The following is an 18,482-nucleotide window of genomic DNA, read 5'->3' as shown; positions in this document are numbered from 1 at the left end:
GATGGCCGGAGGGCCGGGTGAGGGGGTGGGAGGGTGTCTGCCGGCCTTGAGGGACAGTGCGCTAAGAATCTGGGAGCTGAAAGCCCAAAGCCATGGTAGGCTCTTGAGCAGGGGTGGTCCTGGGAGGGTGCTGCGCTGGGCCGCGCTGGGCGCCGGATGTCTGGAGCAGAGTAAGCTGGGAGCGCCGGAGAGCAGTGCCGGCCGCAGGATGATGGGGACCCGCTCCTCCCCCACTCGGGCCGTCGCACTGTCCGGGGAGGGCGGCCGGAGCGGGGCTGAGCCGGGAGCGCGCGCGAGTTCTCCGCGTCGGCCGCCGGAGGGGCGGGGCAAGGCACGTGTCCTTGGGCCACCCCTCGGCCACGTGACCCGCCGAGGGCAGGGTCGCAGAGGGACTGGGGGCCGGGGCGAGAGCCCGGGCCGCACAGACCCACAGGCAGCGGGCAAGACTGACAGGCGGCGGGGCAGCCTGGCTGGCCCGGGGCGGAGTCGGCTGCGGGCGGGGACGCGGCGGGGGCGGCGCGGGGAGATCGCTGGGCGATCGCGGCGGCGGCGCGGGGAACCGACGCCCGGGCGCCCCGAGTCGCCAGTATGTGGAGCGGGTAGGTCCGCGCGGGGTCGGGCCGCGGCTGCCTCCGGGGGTGGGACGGTGCGGGGGGGGGGTTCCCTGCAGTGTGTGCACCCCTACCGGGAGGTGCTCTACGCCCCCATCCCTGCCCGTGCTGTAGCACGAGGACTGGCGAGCCGGTTTGGGGTGGAAGGACATTCGGCATGGAGGGCTCAGGGGGTCTCTCTGGGGGCAGGAATTGTGAAGGGTGGGCTGCTGACCGTCGCGGAGTGACAGCGCCAACTCCTAGCTTGTCCGGAGCGCAAGTGAGATGGGGGCAAGGGGGTGTGCGGCGGAGTGCAAGCCAGAGTAAGCCTGGGATAAGCACCTAGAGGAGGGACCCCCAGGCTGAGTGAACCCTTGAAAAGCAGTGCATTTGCGAAAGGGGGGACTGGGTCTCTGCCACATTCGCTTGCAAGTTGGTGAACTTCCATCTGGGGCTCCTGGAACCTGCTGAGCTCAAAGGTGGGTGAGACCTCCCTGCAGCCTGGAGGGGTGCAGCGCAGACTCTGGGCCCTGGACTAGTGGCTCCAGTACCCATATCTGTTCCTTGATTCTTAGGGGTGGTCCCAGTCCCTGGGCAACCAGGTGTGGGACCCTTTCCCTGTATGTGCAGAAAAGCTGTGGCCTTCTCATGGAGTTGGGTAAACACTTCTTCCTCCCCATAGCCTGGAAAGACCAGGTCCTGGCGGAGATGTGGCCAGAGTGGGGGTGGGTTGTACTCCTGGAAAGAACGGGGCCAGATGGGTGGTCCCAGGACAGGGCTCCTCCCAGCCACAGCCGGGGAGTGAGGGAAGCCCCACTGGAGAGGCTGGCGGGCTGGAGAGTTCTGATGCAGGCTGGATCCACTTTACTCCATGGCACCTAGCGAAGTTCGGAGTTCGAGCTGAGATGCTAGGGGAGGGCTGGGGAGTCATCCCCAGCAGGGGCTCCTGAGAGAATGGGCTCCTGGTAGGGGTGAGGTGTGGAGACACGTGAGACTCTTAAAGGGAGAGAGTTAAGCAGAGCCTGGATTCTTGTGGAATTGCGCCCTGGGGGAAGGAGACTGAGCTTACGGAGAAGGTGGTTGGTGACAGCTGGAGAGGTGGGTTGGTGACAGCTGGAGAGGTCAGGGCGATCCCCCCTGGGGTAAACCGTGCTTGAGGAGCTTCTGGAGGAAGCTCGTGACCCCTTGTGTTGGGTGCGCCCAGGCAAAACACAGCCACCGAGTTGCTGTGTGATCTTGAGAGTATGGCCTCACTGCCCTGAGCCTCAAGGTGAAATGTGTGGGTTGTGTGGTGGAGGTAATCCAGGCCCAGAGAGTGTCCTTTCCTGGAGGCATCCAGGCTGGAGCCAGACAGACAAGTCTGGGAGGTGCCAGTAGATGGATGCTCACTTTAAAGACTGGATCCAAGAGTCCCAGGACCGTTCTGGATGGACCAGGCTGCCAAGCTGACCCCCGCTTGATCCTAAGTGTGGCTTACTTGGATCCCCCAGGGTGTAGCTGGGTGCAGAGCACATAGTAGGTGCTTCATAAATGCGGATGGAAAGCATGAGGGGCAGAATGAGGAGCTGGGCACCTGGGGAGTGAGAGGCAGAGTTTTGGGGTTACCTTGAGCTCTGCCTTTTCATGGCCCCCTTACTTGGATGTTGGAGGCAGGGGCCAAGCTGCCAGCACCCGCTGGGGTCCTGGTGTCCTACGAGCTCACGCAGACCCCAGCAGCAGCTGGGAGGGATGCTGCTCAGGTCACACTTGCCCAGGTAACTGACTGAGCTGCTGTGACACCTCTGGGCGAGTGCATACTTGGGATCCTTCCTTCTAGACTAGGAGGGGTGAGGAGTTGGTGACTCTGGCTAAGCCATTGATGTCTCTGGGGCTTGGTTTCCTTACCTGGAAGACAACAGAGATACGTCTCTTGGGTGACTGCTCTGTTAACGGCCAGGTCATAGTGCCAGTTCACCTTCTTGGCCCTGGACCCAGGGCTGCTCCCCTGGGGTGGGTGGAAGTGGCAGGACTCTACAGGAGCTCAGGTGGACCCTCTTCCTTGGGACTCCTTGAGTGTGGGCCCTGAACTCAGAACCCAGAGGTGGCTCCCCCAAAACAGGACTGCTCCCCTCCCCCTCCCCCACAGTGTCCCCTGTCCATAGTCTTGGGTGCCAAGCCGGCTTCCTGGTGATGGGGTGAGGATGGTGACTGGGGTACTTCTGCTGCTAACACAGTGCTGGGCACTTGAGACTTGGTCATCAGAGCCGAGAGTTTGGGTTCTGGGCTCGTTTTCTGCCACTAAGTGGCCACATGACATTGGTGTAGCCCCTCAGTCTCGGTTTCCCCATCTGACAGATGGGGCTAATCATACCTCCCTAGAAAGGGAGGGACAGGCTCTGATAGACGCCCAGGAATGAGAAAGACCACCCCAACCTCCCAGGGATGGGAGACTGTGTCTTTGCTGCAGGCAGGATGCTGGGGAGCTGCAGGGCTACAGATGGGCTGTGAGATCTTGAGAAAGTCACCTAACTGTTCTGGGCCTTGGCTATCGTAAGGAGCTTGGATCTGTGAGGTCCTGCCTTTAAGGAGTAAGTCACAGGGAACTCCACGCTCTGAAATGGCATCTGAAGTATGGCCTAGGGGCTCCAGGGTCAAGAGCAGGAGAAAGGGGTTTTGCGACCTTCACTGTCACCTCCTCCTGGAAGCCCTCCATGATTTAACTACCTCCCACCTCCCCCTCAACAGATGGAAATGTCTTTCCTGCTGTCCCTTAATCAGCACATCTGTCTGTGGCACTCAGTAGAGTCCTGCTTGTCCTAGACTCTCCCCGCACGGGATTTGTGCTCAACAGGGTGGGGGAAGGGAAGCAAAATGAATTCAAGTGTGATGAGAAGGGGGCTTGGTGATGTGGCTGCCAGAATCTGTGCACATTGGGTGGGTCTGGGCCGGTGGAGCGCCTGGCACACGATAGGTGCTCACTGCATATGTGTTGGATGTTTGAGGGCTTGGGGTGTCAGATTCTTATAGGACTAAACAGGCAGATGTGAGGTGTGTGCCATGTGCCCTGCTCTACCTCAGTAGAGGAGGGAGCCCTCCACCCTTTCAGGCCTTGTGCCACCTCCGGTGGAGACACAGGGCTGGATTCCCTCCCTCATCAGGGCTGGGCTGCGCTGGGCTGGGCTGGCAGGCCCGGGGCTATGGCAGGGAGAGGCTTGGCCTGGCCCCCCTGCCTCAGGTGTTCTGACCTCCCTGCTTACCACCCTGAAGCTGTTCCTGACCTCCTCCTCCCTCCTACTGCCTGTCCTACCGGGCACACACCTGCTTCCCCCTTCCTGGAGCGGTCCAGGCCCACCCTCTCCTATACTGGGGGTCCCGCTTGGCTCACTTCCCGGCATTCTTCTGGTGCCACGTATGACACTGTTCTCCCATTCTTCTGGAACCCTCCCCTCCAGCCCCTCTGATGGCTCCTGTTCAGGTCTCCAGGCTGGCTCTCTGGCCCTCAGCTCCTCTCTCACCCATCCCTCATCCAGGCTCAGGGCTGCAGCTGCTCCCTCTGGGCTGGTGCCTCCCCTCAGCCACCACTTCCCAAATGCCTCAGCCACGCCCCTTACCTTCCCTGAAAGACCCCCTCCCAGTTCCTCAGTCATGTCGTGGGCACTGCTGTTCTCATTCACCTTGTCCTCCGTTTTTCATTATATTAATTACTGCAACTTTTGTTCTGTTCCCCTCTCCAGCCCCTGGTCCTCCCCTGATTTCCTCCCCACCCCCGCCCAAGTCTTTTGTCTCTGTGTGTCCCCTCCCAGCCCAGAGCCTGCCTGGCTAGAACAGCAGCCTTGGGTGGAACCGTACCACCACCACTCAAGCACTATCTCCAACTTCCTCAAACCCCCGTCTGCATCCTGCCTCGCTTCTCTGAAACCACCATTCATCCCCTTTCCGCCAGTCCTGACTTTTTTGGGTGACAGTTCACATGATGCACTAGTGCCTGGACTCTGGGTTCAGTTTCCCCACTGCCACTTCCTTGCTGTGTGTTCCAGCCAGGTCGCCATCCCTCTCTGAACCTCGGGTGCCTCGTCGTTCAAACTGGGCTGGCGAGAGCATCTCCCTGTAGCAGCATCGCAAGTTAACACATGATGACGTCTGTGGAGATGTGGAGTGGTGGGCTGGCGTGGACGTGAACAGGAGCTTGAGAATCTGATCTGTTTGTGGGTCTGGAGCTGAAGACTTGGCCACTCTGTAGGCTGAGCCTGGCTGGGCTTGCTGGTTGGTTGGGGACCCAACACACGAAACCTTTCCTGGGGCCCCTCTGGCCTCGTTACGAGAGTCACTTGCCTGTCAGCCTCAGTGTCCTCAGGGCTTACTGGACCGCCCATAAGTGTATGAGCGTGATTCTGAACTGGGCCCCTGTGCCATGGCTGTTCCTGAGCTGCGCCCTGGGTCAGAATTCCTGCAGACCAGACCAGCTGTAGTCGCCCTGGAACCCGGGCTTGGTGGCCCCAGGCAGAGGGTGAGGGTCGTAGTCTGCCCTCCCAACCCTCTCCTTCCCCTGGTTTTCAGTGCTTTCTTCACTGGCTTCCCCGCTGCTTGCTTAATGAACCCACTGTGCCTGTTAGCACAGGGGAGGGGTCTTTAACTCAAAGAGGTGACCTGGGCACTGGGGGGCAGAGAAGGGGAGGTTAGGGCAGAAGGACCCCATGGCTGGCTGGTTGGGCTGGGGCTGGGAAAGGGTATCCAGGACGCTACCTGGGTCCGTCTGGCCCCGGGAGTCGGCTCCGTTCAGGCCCTCCTGGCCCAGTGGGGTTGCTTTGTGACTGGGGACCATAGAATCCAGGGTGGGCCTCATTTCGCCATTTTTTCTGCTTGGGGACAAAAGCCCTGCTGGCCCTCCTAGGGGTGGCCTGGGGGGTGAGGATTGAGGTTACTGCTTTCCCCTGCCTTGTGTGTTTCCTGGGAAAGTCACCCAGTGGGGCCTTTCCTGTATGAACTGCCCTGGGCTCTAGGCCGCAGAGGTGGCTTCGGGATGGGGGATGTTGGCTGCCCCCACCTACCTCTGACCTTGACTCTTAGTATCTCCCACCCCCCTACCCGAGCAGACCCCTTCCTAGCCAGCCCTGCTGTGTGTCCTGGACACTGAACTCTGTGTCTGCAGGGAATGGGGTCCGAGATGGTTTGTGCACAGGGCCGTGGACCTGGACTGGAAGGGGAGGTGCACAGCAGGAGGACTCCAGTGGTAACCCGTGCTCGCCCAAGGAGTGAGCTCCCCAGCCCCCAGGCACTCACACCCGGATTTTCGGGCCTCTGGTCTAGGAGACTGAAGTGTGTGGAAGATAGCAGATTCTGGCTTGGGTGGACCCGAGGGGCCTGGGCTCCCTCCTTCGTCTGAACTTTGAGTCACGGGAGCTGCCTCATAGCCCAGAAGTGTGAGGGGCAGGGTCTGCAGATTTCAGTACAGAGTGGACCCTCCTTCCCTCCAGCTTCTGCACCCCTGGCCCAGGCATTGGGCATTTGGTGACCACAGGGTGGTCCTGCTGTTCCCACGCCTTCTGCCATGAGGATTTGCTCGTGGGCTTTTCCACCAGGGAGAGGGGGAGGGTATCACACTCTGTCTCAGGCCTCCCTGGACCACTGTTTCCTCTGGCTGCAAAATAGGGCGCCATCCCCCCAGAAGTAGGCCAAAGTGAGCCTGTTAGGAAAACGATGGGGGCTGTCTGGACGCACCCCCAGCCCGTGCCCTTGGGACCCGCTGGAGAGTCCTTCACTGTGGCCAGAGGCCCAGACCACCCTGGTGGACGAAGCTCAGGCCTCGTGGGAGGGGCTGGCGGCCTTGTTCCCCTAGGCAGGCGGTGTTGGCAATGTCAGGGTGGTCCTTGTTGTGGGGCTAGGTGTCTGAGACCTGGGATCCTGCCCTGTGCCCTGTGCTGTCCCTGAGTCAACCCCTGCCCTTGGCCTGTAGTTCCTGCTCATTCTATTGTAGTGGGCAGTCCCGAGATGGGGTCCCCACCAAGCCGGAGTGACTGTGGCCATTCTCTCAACTGAGGAAGTGGGGCTGGGGCCCAGGCCTCCAGGTTCCCACAGTGGGTACATCCCCAGGGCCTGGGGTTTCAGGTGCAGGACACAAGAGCCTGGGCAGGGATGGTGGAGGTGGTGGAGGCACCTGGCAGATAGCCCACTATTTACCTGGCGCTGTAGCCAGTGACTTCCTCATTGGATTCTCAGTGTGTCCCTGCAGGTTTTAACCGCCATCCCACAGGCGGGGAAGCAGGTTGAAAGAATTTCAGCAACTTTCCCAGGGGCTCGCGTGGACCCCAGGTCAGAGGCTGGCATGGACCCAGCCATGCCTGACTGGCCTGTGCTCGCAGCCACAGCTCCCCCAGTCCTGGCCTCCCTCCTGGGAGGCAGTTTCTCTGCCTGAGCAGAGGCTGAGAAGCCAGTTTGGGCTGGAATTGGGTCAGATTTTCCTGTCACAGCCAGGGAGGAGCCTCCTGGATGCCCCTGGGTCCAGCGGCCCTTGATCCCAAGGCAGATGCAAAATTCTGTGGCCCACACCCCACCTGCCTGTCCGCTGTGTCTGGAGAGCTTTGGGCCTGGGCTGAAGACCTGGCCGCCTGTCCCACCAGTGCCACCGACTAGCTGTGTGGCCCTGGGCAAGTCCCATTACCTCTCTGAGCATCCGTCCCTCAACTGTAGAATGGGAACAATACCACGAATGCTGCTGAGAGTTTTAAATGAGATAACATGGGCAGAGCACCCTCATGAGTCCCCTGGGTGCAGACCCCAGCCTGGGGCTGCCACAGTACTGCCAGAGACCCCTAAGCTTCAGGGACCCCCCCCTTCCCGACTAGACCACCCTCCCCAAGCAAAGTATTAGGAAAGATCCCTGTCCAGCATAAACACTGTTGATGGAGCGGTGGGTGTGTGTTCCCACTTTATTCGTCAAAGCCCCACGTCCTAGCAAGGCAGGACCCAGCCCCAGGAACCTTGAGGCCACACTCGGGGCCAGTTCCAGCAGACGGCAGGCTGGGCTGGGCAGCTGGACAGGGCCATGCGGAGGGTCGGGAATGGGCTCATTGCTGGGGTCCCTGGGTGCCCTCTGTGTTACCTAAAGGCAAACTGAGGCTCCGGGGCTGCTTAGTGACTGTCCCAGGGCCCAGAAGACAGGGAGGTGGGACCGGACAGACCCTGGCCTTGTGTTACTTCCCCTCCGCGATCCTGAATTTCATGACCCCTTGGCCCTGTCTTTCCTCCCTCCCGTGTGGGCCCCTCTTGGCCCCCTCCCGTCCACTTCCCCGCTGCTATCAGCAGCCCAGCCCCCAGCCTCGGCCCAGCCACTGCAGCTCAGAAGCTGCTGGCTCAGGAGCCGCCAGCTTTTGCTGAGTGAGCGAGTCCAGGGTGCTGTCTTGGCACAAACCACCACGGCCCAGCCCGCTCCTCCCCCCCCTCCTCAGGGTCTGCTGCGAAGGGGGGCGCGTGGATGGGAGGTGGGCAGCGGCTGGCGGCCCCCACCCCGCACCGCCTCTAGGGTCTTCAGCTTCAGAGGGAGGAGGGTCCTGAGGCCCAGAGAGAGGGGGTGTTTGCCTGAGGTCACAAGGCAGACCAAGCAGAGAGCTGGGACTGCCCCCCTGCATGGTCCAGAGAGCAGGAAGTGGGGCTGCCTTGCCTAGGCTGTTTGCAGAACCTTCCTGCCTCAGCCGGCCCTGCCTGCCCTGGCTAGGCCCTTCCTCTCTGGTCCACCCTAAATGGCGTCGAATTTGCATAAACTATGCATGAGCCATAGCAATGAAGGCAGTTCCCACTTAATCATCTCGCGTGCCAAGGTTTTCTGCACATCTCTGATCCACTCAGTGACCCTTGAGGCAGGGCCATTGGGATTGTCCCTGTTTTATATAGGGGGAAACTCGGGCTCTCGACATGCTCGCATTTACAGCATCTGCTGGGCAAACGAGCACCTGCTGTGGTCCTGGGCTGGAGGGGATGGTTGACAAAGATGAATGAGTCCTGTCCTTGCCCCCAGGAGACCCTGTGCTTGGTCATTCTGCCCTTGTGACAACCCCCGTGATGGCCTATTTTACAGATGGGGAGACTGAGGCCCAGAGTGGCAGGTGCATTGCCCAAGGCTGGTCCCTGGCCTCAGCTCTCTAGCTCTCCAGGCCTCGGGACACCACCCTGTATCTGCTCTTTGCCTCACAGCCAGCCCCACCCGGACGAGGGCCACCCACCGCCCCTTGAAGCTGTCCCAGTCCCCTGGAAGAGTGTGGGCCCCTGCAAAAGCCACAGGGATTCAGGCCTGGTGGAGACCCCTGCAGGGAAGGAAGCCCAAGGCGAGGAGGACCCTGCGGCCACCCGGCTGGACGTGTTGCGTCTGCGCAGCTCTTCCATGGAGATCCGAGAGAAGGGCTCAGAGTTCCTGAAGGAGGAGCTGCACAAAGCCCAGAAGGTGGGCTCTGAGGGCGGGGGCGGAGTGGGGGGGTGGGTGAGGGGCCGGCCTGAGGGGCCGTGGGCTTTCACCCAAAGCCCAGAGACGTCACGTTCCTGTCAAGGCCACCTACATGCCAGGCCTGTGCTGGGCAGGAGGGCAGCCCAAACAAAGGAGAAACAGTTTTTCTTGTGACTTTTAAACGACTTTTAGAAGTCATGACATCTCTGAAAACCGTTCCCAGGCTCTAACAAACTGACGGTTGGGGTTCAACTTCACGCTCTGAGCTAAATGGAAAAAGCATATTCTAATACTGTAGAAGCGCAGAGGAGGCAAGCTCGGGGCCCTGAGGCGCAAAGTAAGGCGGCCGCGGGAGTGGCGCCAGGCCCGGGGCCGCTGGGGGGCTCACAGCGCCCTCCCTCGTGCCCACGCCCGCCCCGCAGGAGCTGAAGCTGAAGGATGCGGAGTGTGAGCGGCTGTGCAGGGTGCGCGGGCAGCTGGAACGGGAGCTGGAGGAGCTGACGGCCAGCCTGTTCGAGGTGCGGGGCGGGGCGGGGCGGCGGGCAGGGGGCGGGGCAGCTGGGCGTCCGTCCGCGCCTGTCCCTCACGTGGAGCCCGCCGTCTTCCCAGGAAGCCCACAGGATGGTCCGAGAAGCCAACATGAAGCAGGCGGCGTCAGAAAAGCAGCTGAAGGAGACGCGGGGCAAGGTGAGGCACGCGCCGACCCAGACCTCCTGCCCACTTCTGAGCCCTGCGAGCGCCGGCCTCCGCCACCCGATCGGACCCTCGCATGGACTGGGGGGCCAGCAGGGAGGGGCAGAGGCATCCGAGATGGCCCCACTGAAACGTTCCCGCTGGAGTGGGAGCCCAGCTCCCTGGGACTCGAGCTGTGTTTCTGCTGTACCACGGAGACCTTTCTGGGGGCCTTTTCAGGGGCTGGGAGGATCCTGTGGCCATTGTAATTTCTTTTCCTCCGTCCCATACCCCCTTTACAAAGCAGAAACCACAGTCTGGCTGTGTGAGCCTGGGCAAGTAGCTTTATCCCTTGGAGCCCATTTACCCATCTGTAAAATGGGAGGGCTGGGCTGTTCCTGGCTCCTGGGGGCCCCTCAGTGGGAGACCCAGCCAGCTCCCAGATACGTGCACCTAACAGAGTCCTGGCTCCCAGTATGACCTCAGCCAGGCTGTGTCTCCTCTGAGCCTCAGTTTCCCTATCTATGGAAAGGGTATCTCGGCCCCCAACCCAGAGGCTGTTCCGAAGATAACGGGTGGAGTTAGGTGCTCAGGGTGGTCTTTCCTGAGCTGGGGTGGCAGGCAGTGGCAGCCGGGGCAGCCTCAGCCCTGGGTTAATATTGAAAGCCGTCTCTCCCGGCCAGATCGACATGCTGCAAGCAGAGGTGACAGCCTTGAAGACACTGGTCATCACGTCCACACCAGCCTCTCCTAACCGCGAGCTCCACCCACAGCTGCTCAGCCCCACCAAGGCCGGACCCCGCAAGGGCCACTTGCGTCATAATAGCACCAGCAGTGCCCTCTGCCCCGCCGTGTGCACCGCGGTAGGACACGCCCCCAGCCCGGACAAGGAGGGCAAAGAGGTGAGGGGCAGCGGGCAGGCAGTGGTCACAGGAAAGGGAGGCAGTGCCCACTGTCAGCCAGGCAGCGGTGCCCAGTGGGGACCCGCCTGGACCCCGCTGTGTGACGGGGAGCGTGTCCTACCCTCTCTGGGCCTCTGTGTCCTCTGGCTGTGAGGGCTGCCCGAATTCCCTGTGATAGGAGGTGTTGGGCCCTCAGTAGGGTACGTGGGGCACCTGGTCCAGGCGGGACAATGGCTGTGATGTCCTTGGTCTTTGGGCAAGTGAAGCTGCCTGTCAGCACCTCAGTCTCCTCACGTAAATGGGGTTTCCTGGGGCCACAGGACGTGGGTGTCAGGAGCTCAGCTCAGGGCTGCACCCAGCGGACGCCCCTGAAGGCTGTAGTGGGATTCAGCTTCCTGGAGTCTCTGATGCCAAGGTGGCCCCAGCTCTGCCCTGCCCCAGGCCTCCCGAGCATCCAGGGAGGAGGTGCGGGCCAGGCCTCTCCATCCCCTTCTGAGCTCTAAGCTTCCGGCTGGACTCAATAATCTCCTTCCTCTGCCTGTCTCTGTGCACCTGTCTGTCTGTCTGTCCTGCCGGCCCAGCCCGGGCTGCCCCCTCTCCTCTCCCTGCTCCTCTGCGTGATCCCCAGCAAGGCGGTTCACCTCACCTACGAGCCGGCCTGGCAGCTCCCACCTGGGGAGCTGCCCGTGGGCCCCACCTCTGCTACCTCTCTCTCCTTTTCCCAACAGGTAAAGGCTCCAGAGAGGGGCTGCTCCCTCTGCCCCCTCCCAGCCTCTCCCTCTGCATGTGCCCCAGGGCAGCCAGCAAGTTGTGTGTGTTCCTTTCCGTGTGTGCATGCCTGTGTGTGCTGTGCGTCCCGTCAGGTCCCTGTGTGTACCTGCAGCGTCACTCTTCAACTTACCCTCCTCAAGGAGGCAGCGAGGGTCTTCAGAAGGAGACCCTGGACCCAAGTCTAATTCTCTAGGCCAAGAAACTGGCAACACACCTCCAACACACTTGGAAGTGAAACTTTTGAGTTCCGAATCTAAATTCTTCTGTGCAAGGGGAAGAGAAGAGTTCTTCTTTGGGACTCGGGTCCCCTGCATGGCTACAGGGGACAGGCCCGCTGGGGCCTGCACTGCATCCTCCCTGGCTCCCCACCTCCTGGGGCTCTGCCTGTCTCTGCCATGCTGGCCCCCCAGTGCCCTGCCCCCCACCACCGGCTCACCTTCCCCCACAGGTGGACACGACCCTGTTTGCAGAGTTCCAGGCCTGGAGGGAATCGCCCACCCTGGACAAGACCTCCCCCTTCCTGGAAAGGGTGTACCGGGAGGACGTGGGCCCCTGCCTGGACTTCACCATGCAGGAGGTGAGGCAGACAGAGGGTGGCCCGCCGGGGGGCCTGGCCCTGCAGCCGGCGGCCAGCCCCTCACCACCTCCCACTCCACCCTCCTCTACCGCAGCTCTCAGCCCTGGTACGGGCCGCCGTGGAGGACAACACACTCACCATCGAGCCCGTGGCTTCACAAACACTGCCCGCGGTGAAGGTGGCCGCTGTCGAGTGTGGCCGCACCAAGTAAGCTTAGCGCCCTGCCCCCTGGGAAAGGCCCACATAGCCTTGGGCTGCACCAAGGGGGTGGCCAGGGAGGACTGAGCCTCAGGCCTGCCTGCTGGGTCCTGCAGTGGGACCTGGGGTTGGGCAGGGGCACCTGACCAGAGAGGGACAGTGGCTGCCTCCGCGCAAGGCAAAGAGGCATCTTTGGCAGACATGCTGCCTCTAGTCATGGAGCCGGGGTCTCCCCCTTCCTGGCTGGCCTGACGTGCATCTCTCTCCTACCCCCTCTCTCCCACAGTGGGTTCCGGGCCCCGATTGACACGTAAGTGACGTCATTTTTCACTCCACCTCCTGACAATGACCCGATGGCCCTGGCATCTTGTCCTCCCTGCTTCTCAGCTGGCATTGGGCAGGACCAGCAGCAGAGCAAAGCTGCCAGCATGGAGCAAGGGCAGGGACTGGGGCCTGCGAGGGAGGCCCCTGGGTGGGAGCCTTGTCACAGAGGGGAACATTTGAGCCGGGTTTTGAAAGACGAATAGCAGTTTGCTGAGCAGGGAAGGACCTTTCAGGCAGAGGCAACAGCATGAGTGGAGGTATGAGAAGCTGGAATATTAATGGAAACACCACTAGATCGGTGGGCGGAGCAGTGGGGTGGGTGGGCATGGGGTTGGGGCTGAGGCCACAGAGGGTGTTTGGGGCCAGAGTGTGAAGGCCTCAAATGAGGTTTGGGCTTTAACCCACTGAGGCCAGCATTTCACAAATCATCGATTAACGTTCCCTGAAAAGAGGGTTCCCTGGTCCAATCAGAGTCACAGTGAACCTGGAGGCAGCAAAGGCTCTGATAAGTCCTGCAACCAAGGAGCTTATTTAACCTTCCTTTACTCGGGATTCTCCATAACTATTTCCTGGGCAGTAGGGAAGCAGCAGGGAAAGATAATGGGCTAGATGTGGGTTTTTGGAGTGGCCCCTGGCTGTAACATGGAGAAGAAAGGCAGAGATGAGGCAGAAGTCTGGTTGGAAGGAACTGAGGGCATCCGGGCAAAAGGTCCTATTGGCAGAACCTAGCCTGGGGACTTGGTGACCTAAGTGGAGGAGAGAGAAGACTCCTGCTTAGGAGGAAGGGGTGACTGGGTCTGAGGGCCCCAGTAAAGTAGGAGCAGCATTTTTAGGGACGGCAGAGGGTGGAGCTTTGGTACACCTGGCCTGAGGTCGACCAAGCTCTCCTGCCCAACAGGGGTGAGGTGAGGGGTTGAGGGATGGGGTCCAGCTTGCTTTAAAGGTCTCCCCCAGGGACTTCGGAGACTGCCCTCCTCCTTGGCCTGGCTCCAGGCTCCTTGGGAAGCTGGGACCAGGGGAAAGGATGCCAGGCCCCACCCTGATGTGTGTTTGCCTCCCCCTCCCTCTGTGCCTTCTCTGGCTGCTGCATCCTCCCCAGATGAGCTGGGTGGGCAGGCCCCAGCCGTCCCCATGGTCCTGAGGTCTGCTTTTCCCTAGTACATGTGCCCTGAGTGGCCTGGCCTGCGCCTGTCGTCACCGAATCCGGCTTGGGGACTCCGAGAGCCACTACTACATCTCACCGTCCTCCCGGGCCAGAGTGAGTCATCCAATGGGAGTGTTACCTGGCTCCTTAGAGGCTCCCTGGGCTGGGACTCTGAGCCCCAGGCTGCACAACCTACAATCTACAGAGCAGGGCACAGGCTCAGAGAGGTACGAGAATGACTTGGGCCACACAGCCAAGCCAGTGTATTTGTTTGCTGTTGCTGTGCTGTGTGACGAGTTACCGTAAACTTAGTGGCATTGATTTATTATCTCACAGACTCCCTGGGTAGGAGTCTGGGCACAGCTTAGCTGGGTCCTCTGCTCAGGGCCTCATGGACTGCAGTCACGGTATCAGCGGCTGCATCCTTTCTGGAGCTCAGGGTCCTTTTCTGAGCTCACATGTTGTTGGCAGAAGTCAGTTCCTTGTGGTTGAAGGACTGAGGTAGCCATTTTCTTGCTTGCCGAAAAGTAATCATGGGAGTGACACCCATCAGCTCTGTCATTTAATATAACCTAATCAAGGGAGTGACACTAGAGTTCCAGGCTCCTGACTCTTGGCTCCGGCCCCGGGCTTTGGAGAAGGTTCTGAGGCTTGTCTGTCACACAAGGCTGACAGTCAGCTGTGGGCTCTGAGGGGCCTCCAGGAATCCCAGCTTCTGCCCTCACCTGCCGAGTGACCCAGGTGAGGGTCAGTGGATCAAGGGGCCTCACTGAGCTGGGATGAGGGTGGGGTGGACCCCTTTCCTCTGTCCCTTCAAAGACAGTGAAGAAGATTGGAAAGAACAAAAGTCTGGAAAACTCTGAAGCTTGGTGCAAAGGTGACGTGGTGTGGAAGGTTCTCTTAGAGGAACCGTCTCCTCCCCTTGACCTACTAGAGGTGCCTGATCGGACTAAAGTAGATTGACCAGCACAGTCAGCTTGTCTGGTCCTGACAGCCTCTGCAGGGCAGCCCAGCATGTTGTTCTGGCAAATCCCCCAGCAGCGAGCTGAGCTCCCACTAGAGAGGGAGTCTGAGCCTTAGAAAGGAAAGGGGTGCACCCCAGGCCACTCAGCCTAGACCTGAGGTCTCCCCATCCTGGATCCAGTCTCTTAACTGCTGCAGTCTCCACCCCCTGCATCTGTGCCCAGAGCCTTGTTTGGTGGCCATGGGTCACCTCTGTTTTTTTCTGATCCCAACCAGGGGATCTGTGCCAGACGCTCCCATGCCTACAAAATAACATCTAGAACCTTGTTCTGCCAGGCCTACGTGTCTGCTGTCCTGGGCAGAGCTGGGAAGGCAGAGGGGAAGGGTGTGAAGTTCTAGGATGTGGTCCCCACCCTGATGAGACCAAGGAGTGTGGAATCCATAGGGAGAAGAAAGTTCTGTCCCCAAAGCGCAGCCCTGGGGAGAGAGCCCCACTGCTCCCCACCATTCCCTAGTCACGGGCCTCTGGTAGGGCCTACTGGCCATTGAGCAACGCCAGGGCCTGGGACTCAAGCTTCTCCTGCCCATCCCATCCGGCCCTATGCAGCCCCTCCTCAGCCCTCCCAGGCGGCACCTTTGCCACACTGGGTTAGTCCCCTCACCTGGCCTCTCTCACACCTCCCTGCCTTTGCCAGGGCCACCAACCCCCTGCACCCAATTTTGTCCTCCTGGCAAGGGCTCCTGTGTGTTTGAGGGCCCAGCAGGAGCATCGCCCCTCCCTCAGCTTTCTCCACTCCTCAGCCTGTGGCCCCCACACACTTGATGTCCCTCCCCCAAAGTGCTGGGTATTCAGCATGGGCAGTTGTGGGCACAGCTGCCAGCTGCCTTCCACCCTGCTTTGGGTTGGGTACCCTAGAAGCAGAGCCTAAGACGGAGATGGTGTGCAATTCTCAGGAGGCAGAATGGGGGTGGGGGGAAGGACAGGCAAAGGTGAGGCTTCAGCTGGAGTCTGGCTTCAGCCTGATCCGCAGGGGCTCTGGAGCCCAGAGTGGGTTCCACCCAGAGGCACGGGCGTGGCCTTTTATACCCAAGATGCCTGTCAGTCATTGGCTGAAGTCTGTGAGGGTATGGGGTGCAGAGGGGCACCAGCAGCCAACATTCTCAGCAGTGGGGAGATGGGGCCCCAGCCTGGGGAAGGGGCCTGGGAAGGGCACTGACAGTGCCCTCTCAACGGTATGAGAGTCTTCGTGACAGAGATCAGGTCTGAGCCAGCTCAGGGTCCCCAGTGCCTGGCGCAGGGCCTGGCTCGGAGCAGGCCTCAGGTCAGACTGGGGGCTTCAGGTGGGGATCCAGGGCAGCCAGGTGAGCAGCTTCTGATCCCCTCACCTTTCCTGGCATTACGAATAGCACCTGGTAAGGCCTGGCTGGCCGGGGCCTCCAGTAGCCAGAGAGAGCAGGCCCCTCAGGGGAGCGTGGATTCTAGGCAGCCTGCCCGGTTTCATCTTTGCAGCTCAGCCACTTAATAAGTGGAGGCTCCATGGCCTCTGCAGTCGTTGTGGGGTCGTTCTTGGAGCCTCAGCTCTCCCCACGTGTAGACTGGGAATGATAGGCACGTCTGCCGCACCGGATACGCGTACTTGATTACGCTTAGTTGTCGCTATCGTTTTTATTAGGAGTACTAGTATTGCTGCTGTTGACTGCAACGTTAGAGCCCAGAGTTATCTGAGTCTCACAGGACGTGGGTCTTCCCGCTCTGGTCTGCGATCTGACCTGGCTTTTTTTGGGGGGGGGGGGGGGCAAGTGTGAGGGCCGGGGGGTCACACCCTGCCCCCTCTGCCCACAGATCACGGCCGTGTGCAACTTCTTCACCTACATCCGCTACATCCAGCAAGGCCTGGTGCGGCAGGACGGTGAGCGCCCCCTGGTGGCCGCTGGGGGTGGCGCCTGGGAGGGGAAGGGCGGGGCGGGGCGGCCGGGCCAACCCCAGGGCTTTGCTGCCCCCCGTCGGAGGAGGACTCTGCGAGAGAGAAGGTCGTAGATTAGCAAAGCGATCCGGAAGCTCCTGTTGCTGAGCCCTGTGGAGAGAGGAAGAGCGGAAGGAGCCTCCTGGGCTCTGCCTTACCGGGAAAACCAGCCTGGTGCCCCCACATACCTGGATCCAGCTGCTTTTTCCCGTTCAGAAACCTCTCCAGCCCCCCGGGCCTGTAGCGACGGCATTACTGTTACTGGCCTGGCCTACACGATGGGGCCTCCCCTGTGAATCTCCTCCCTTCTCCCGCCGCGTGGACCTCCAAGTGGTGGCTGGACACGGCTCGCCCACCTCCTCCTGTAGACACTCCCCGCCCTTGCCCAACAGGTCCTCTGTCCACCCGTTGTCCCCCTGCCTCCATTCTGCCAGGCCAGGGACGGGCCCTGTGCAGGGTCGCTGGAGAGCCCCGGGAGCAGGGGTTGGAGAGCATTTGCAGTCTGTCCAAGTGTGTGGCAGTGTATACATGCGTGTGCGTGTCAGGCTGTGGAGGTGACCGTCACCTCCATGCCTCCCGGGCTGCAAGCCCCCAGAGTGGAACCTCAGAGAGGTCCGGCTACTCACTGAGATCTGTCCTCAGGGACTGGGGAGTCCTAGGGTGCCCACCAGCTGCCCTGCCCAAAGCTGGGGGAGAGGCCAGGCCATCTGCCTGAGGCAACCCTGAGTGGGCACTGAGCTGTCCACCCTCTGTCTGCCTGCAGCGGAGCCCATGTTCTGGGAGATCACAAGGCTGAGGAAGGAGATGTCGCTGGCCAAGCTTGGCTTCTTCCCCCAGGAGGCCTAGGTCATGGCCCAGGCCTGGAGGGGGGCTCTGAGCTGGAGCCAACACCTGCCCCAGGAGAGACAGACAGATAGACGGGGTCCTAGAGCCAGCCCTGAGCCAGAAGCTGAACAGAGGGACAAATGGCCAGGCCATGGAGGCAGCACTAAGCCGGCAGCAAATGTCCATCCCAGGACAGGACCTCAGGAGGTGACCTCTCCCCCCTCGTAGTACTACAGCCACCAGGAGACTTTCAAGAAAGCACCAAAGACCAAGGAGCTGGGAGCCGTACAAAGGGGCTCAGCCCTTGGGAGGGCACCCCTGGGACAGCCAGCACCCCCTCCCCAGTCCTAGGAGCTGCTGCCTGCAGGTGCCTCACTGGCGAGATCTCCAGGGTATCTCCGCACCCCCGCCTTTCCTAAGCCCTGGGCACCAGCACCCCCTTGTGGCCATCCTTCACCTCGTTCCCAGGTGGGCCTGCTGTGCCCAAGGGCCAGAGAGCTAGGAGGAGCGGACGGGGCGGACGGGGGCCTCGCTGGCTGTCTTCCACTCCATCCTGTATCTGCCTGACAGTGACCCCAAAACATTCTTAAGATGTATCAGGGGCCCTCCTCCTGCCCGCCAGCTGAGCCCAATGCTGCAAGGAGCCTTCGCCCCCACCACTGCTGGGAGGATTGGGGCACTTTCCTCCCAAAGTAAAACACAGACAGGCCTCAGGATGACCGGGCCTGTTTTCAGCTGTGGATGGCCATTCCGACGATGGAGGCTGAGATCTCCCAGCCCGGTACACAGGACTGGGGTGGGGCAGGCAGGACCCGGGCCCCTCCTCCCCCCTCGCAGCCTACTCAGTACCGGGGTCCAACCTGGACACATCCCTCACCACGTCCGATTTCCTCCTCTGAATGGAATGTAACGCGATCTCTATTTAATAAAGGACGGCTTTGTTGGTAGAGGCCAGGCAGCCACGCGCCTTCACTCCTGCGCCCTGGGGCTTGGGCCAAGGCTTGGGCATCTGAAGGAATGAAACAAAATCCTTTCCTTGCCCGCCCTCGTGCTTGGGATTAAACCCAAATCCTGAAGGGATTGCTGGAGGGAGCACCAACCGAGTCCTCCCCAGTGTTCCTGGGGCAGTAGGTTATTGG

General features: G+C 60.9%; 1 protein-coding gene across 3 annotated transcripts; it reads left to right on the top strand.

Moving 5' to 3' along the window:
• Positions 1-433: 433 nt before the first annotated feature.
• RAB3IL1 (RAB3A interacting protein like 1) lies at positions 434-18,290 on the top strand. Of its 3 annotated transcripts, XM_029209523.1 has the most exons (11): positions 434-599; positions 8,757-9,003; positions 9,426-9,521; positions 9,613-9,690; positions 10,359-10,577; positions 11,797-11,925; positions 12,020-12,132; positions 12,410-12,433; positions 13,606-13,705; positions 16,398-16,464; positions 17,282-18,290. In XM_029209523.1, the coding sequence occupies exons 1-11, from the start codon at positions 589-591 to the stop codon at positions 17,362-17,364; spliced, it is 1,167 nt and encodes a 388-aa protein (XP_029065356.1). In that variant the 5' UTR covers positions 434-588; the 3' UTR covers positions 17,365-18,290. The 3 variants fall into 3 exon arrangements, with proteins under 3 accessions (XP_029065356.1, XP_029065355.1, XP_029065354.1); XM_029209522.1 differs by having other exon boundaries at positions 504-599; positions 16,398-18,287; XM_029209521.1 differs by having other exon boundaries at positions 504-599; positions 13,606-13,818; positions 16,398-18,287.
• Positions 18,291-18,482: the final 192 nt, after the last annotated feature.

The sequence above is a fragment of the Monodon monoceros genome, unplaced genomic scaffold (assembly GCF_005190385.1).
Source record: "Monodon monoceros isolate NGI ecotype Baffin Bay Population unplaced genomic scaffold, NGI_Narwhal_1 Super_Scaffold_7, whole genome shotgun sequence".
NCBI lineage: Eukaryota > Metazoa > Chordata > Mammalia > Artiodactyla > Monodontidae > Monodon > Monodon monoceros.
The sequence above is the reverse complement of the archived record's forward strand: the minus strand, read 5'-3'. Positions and strand labels throughout refer to the sequence as shown.

Excerpts from the sequence above, each read along its gene's own strand:
- RAB3IL1 (XM_029209521.1), top strand. Across the intron at positions 9,004-9,425 it reads AGCTGCACAAAGCCCAGAAG|GAGCTGAAGCTGAAGGATGC; the intron begins GTGGGCTCTGAG and ends CCCGCCCCGCAG. Across the intron at positions 10,578-11,796 it reads CGGACAAGGAGGGCAAAGAG|GTGGACACGACCCTGTTTGC; the intron begins GTGAGGGGCAGC and ends CTTCCCCCACAG.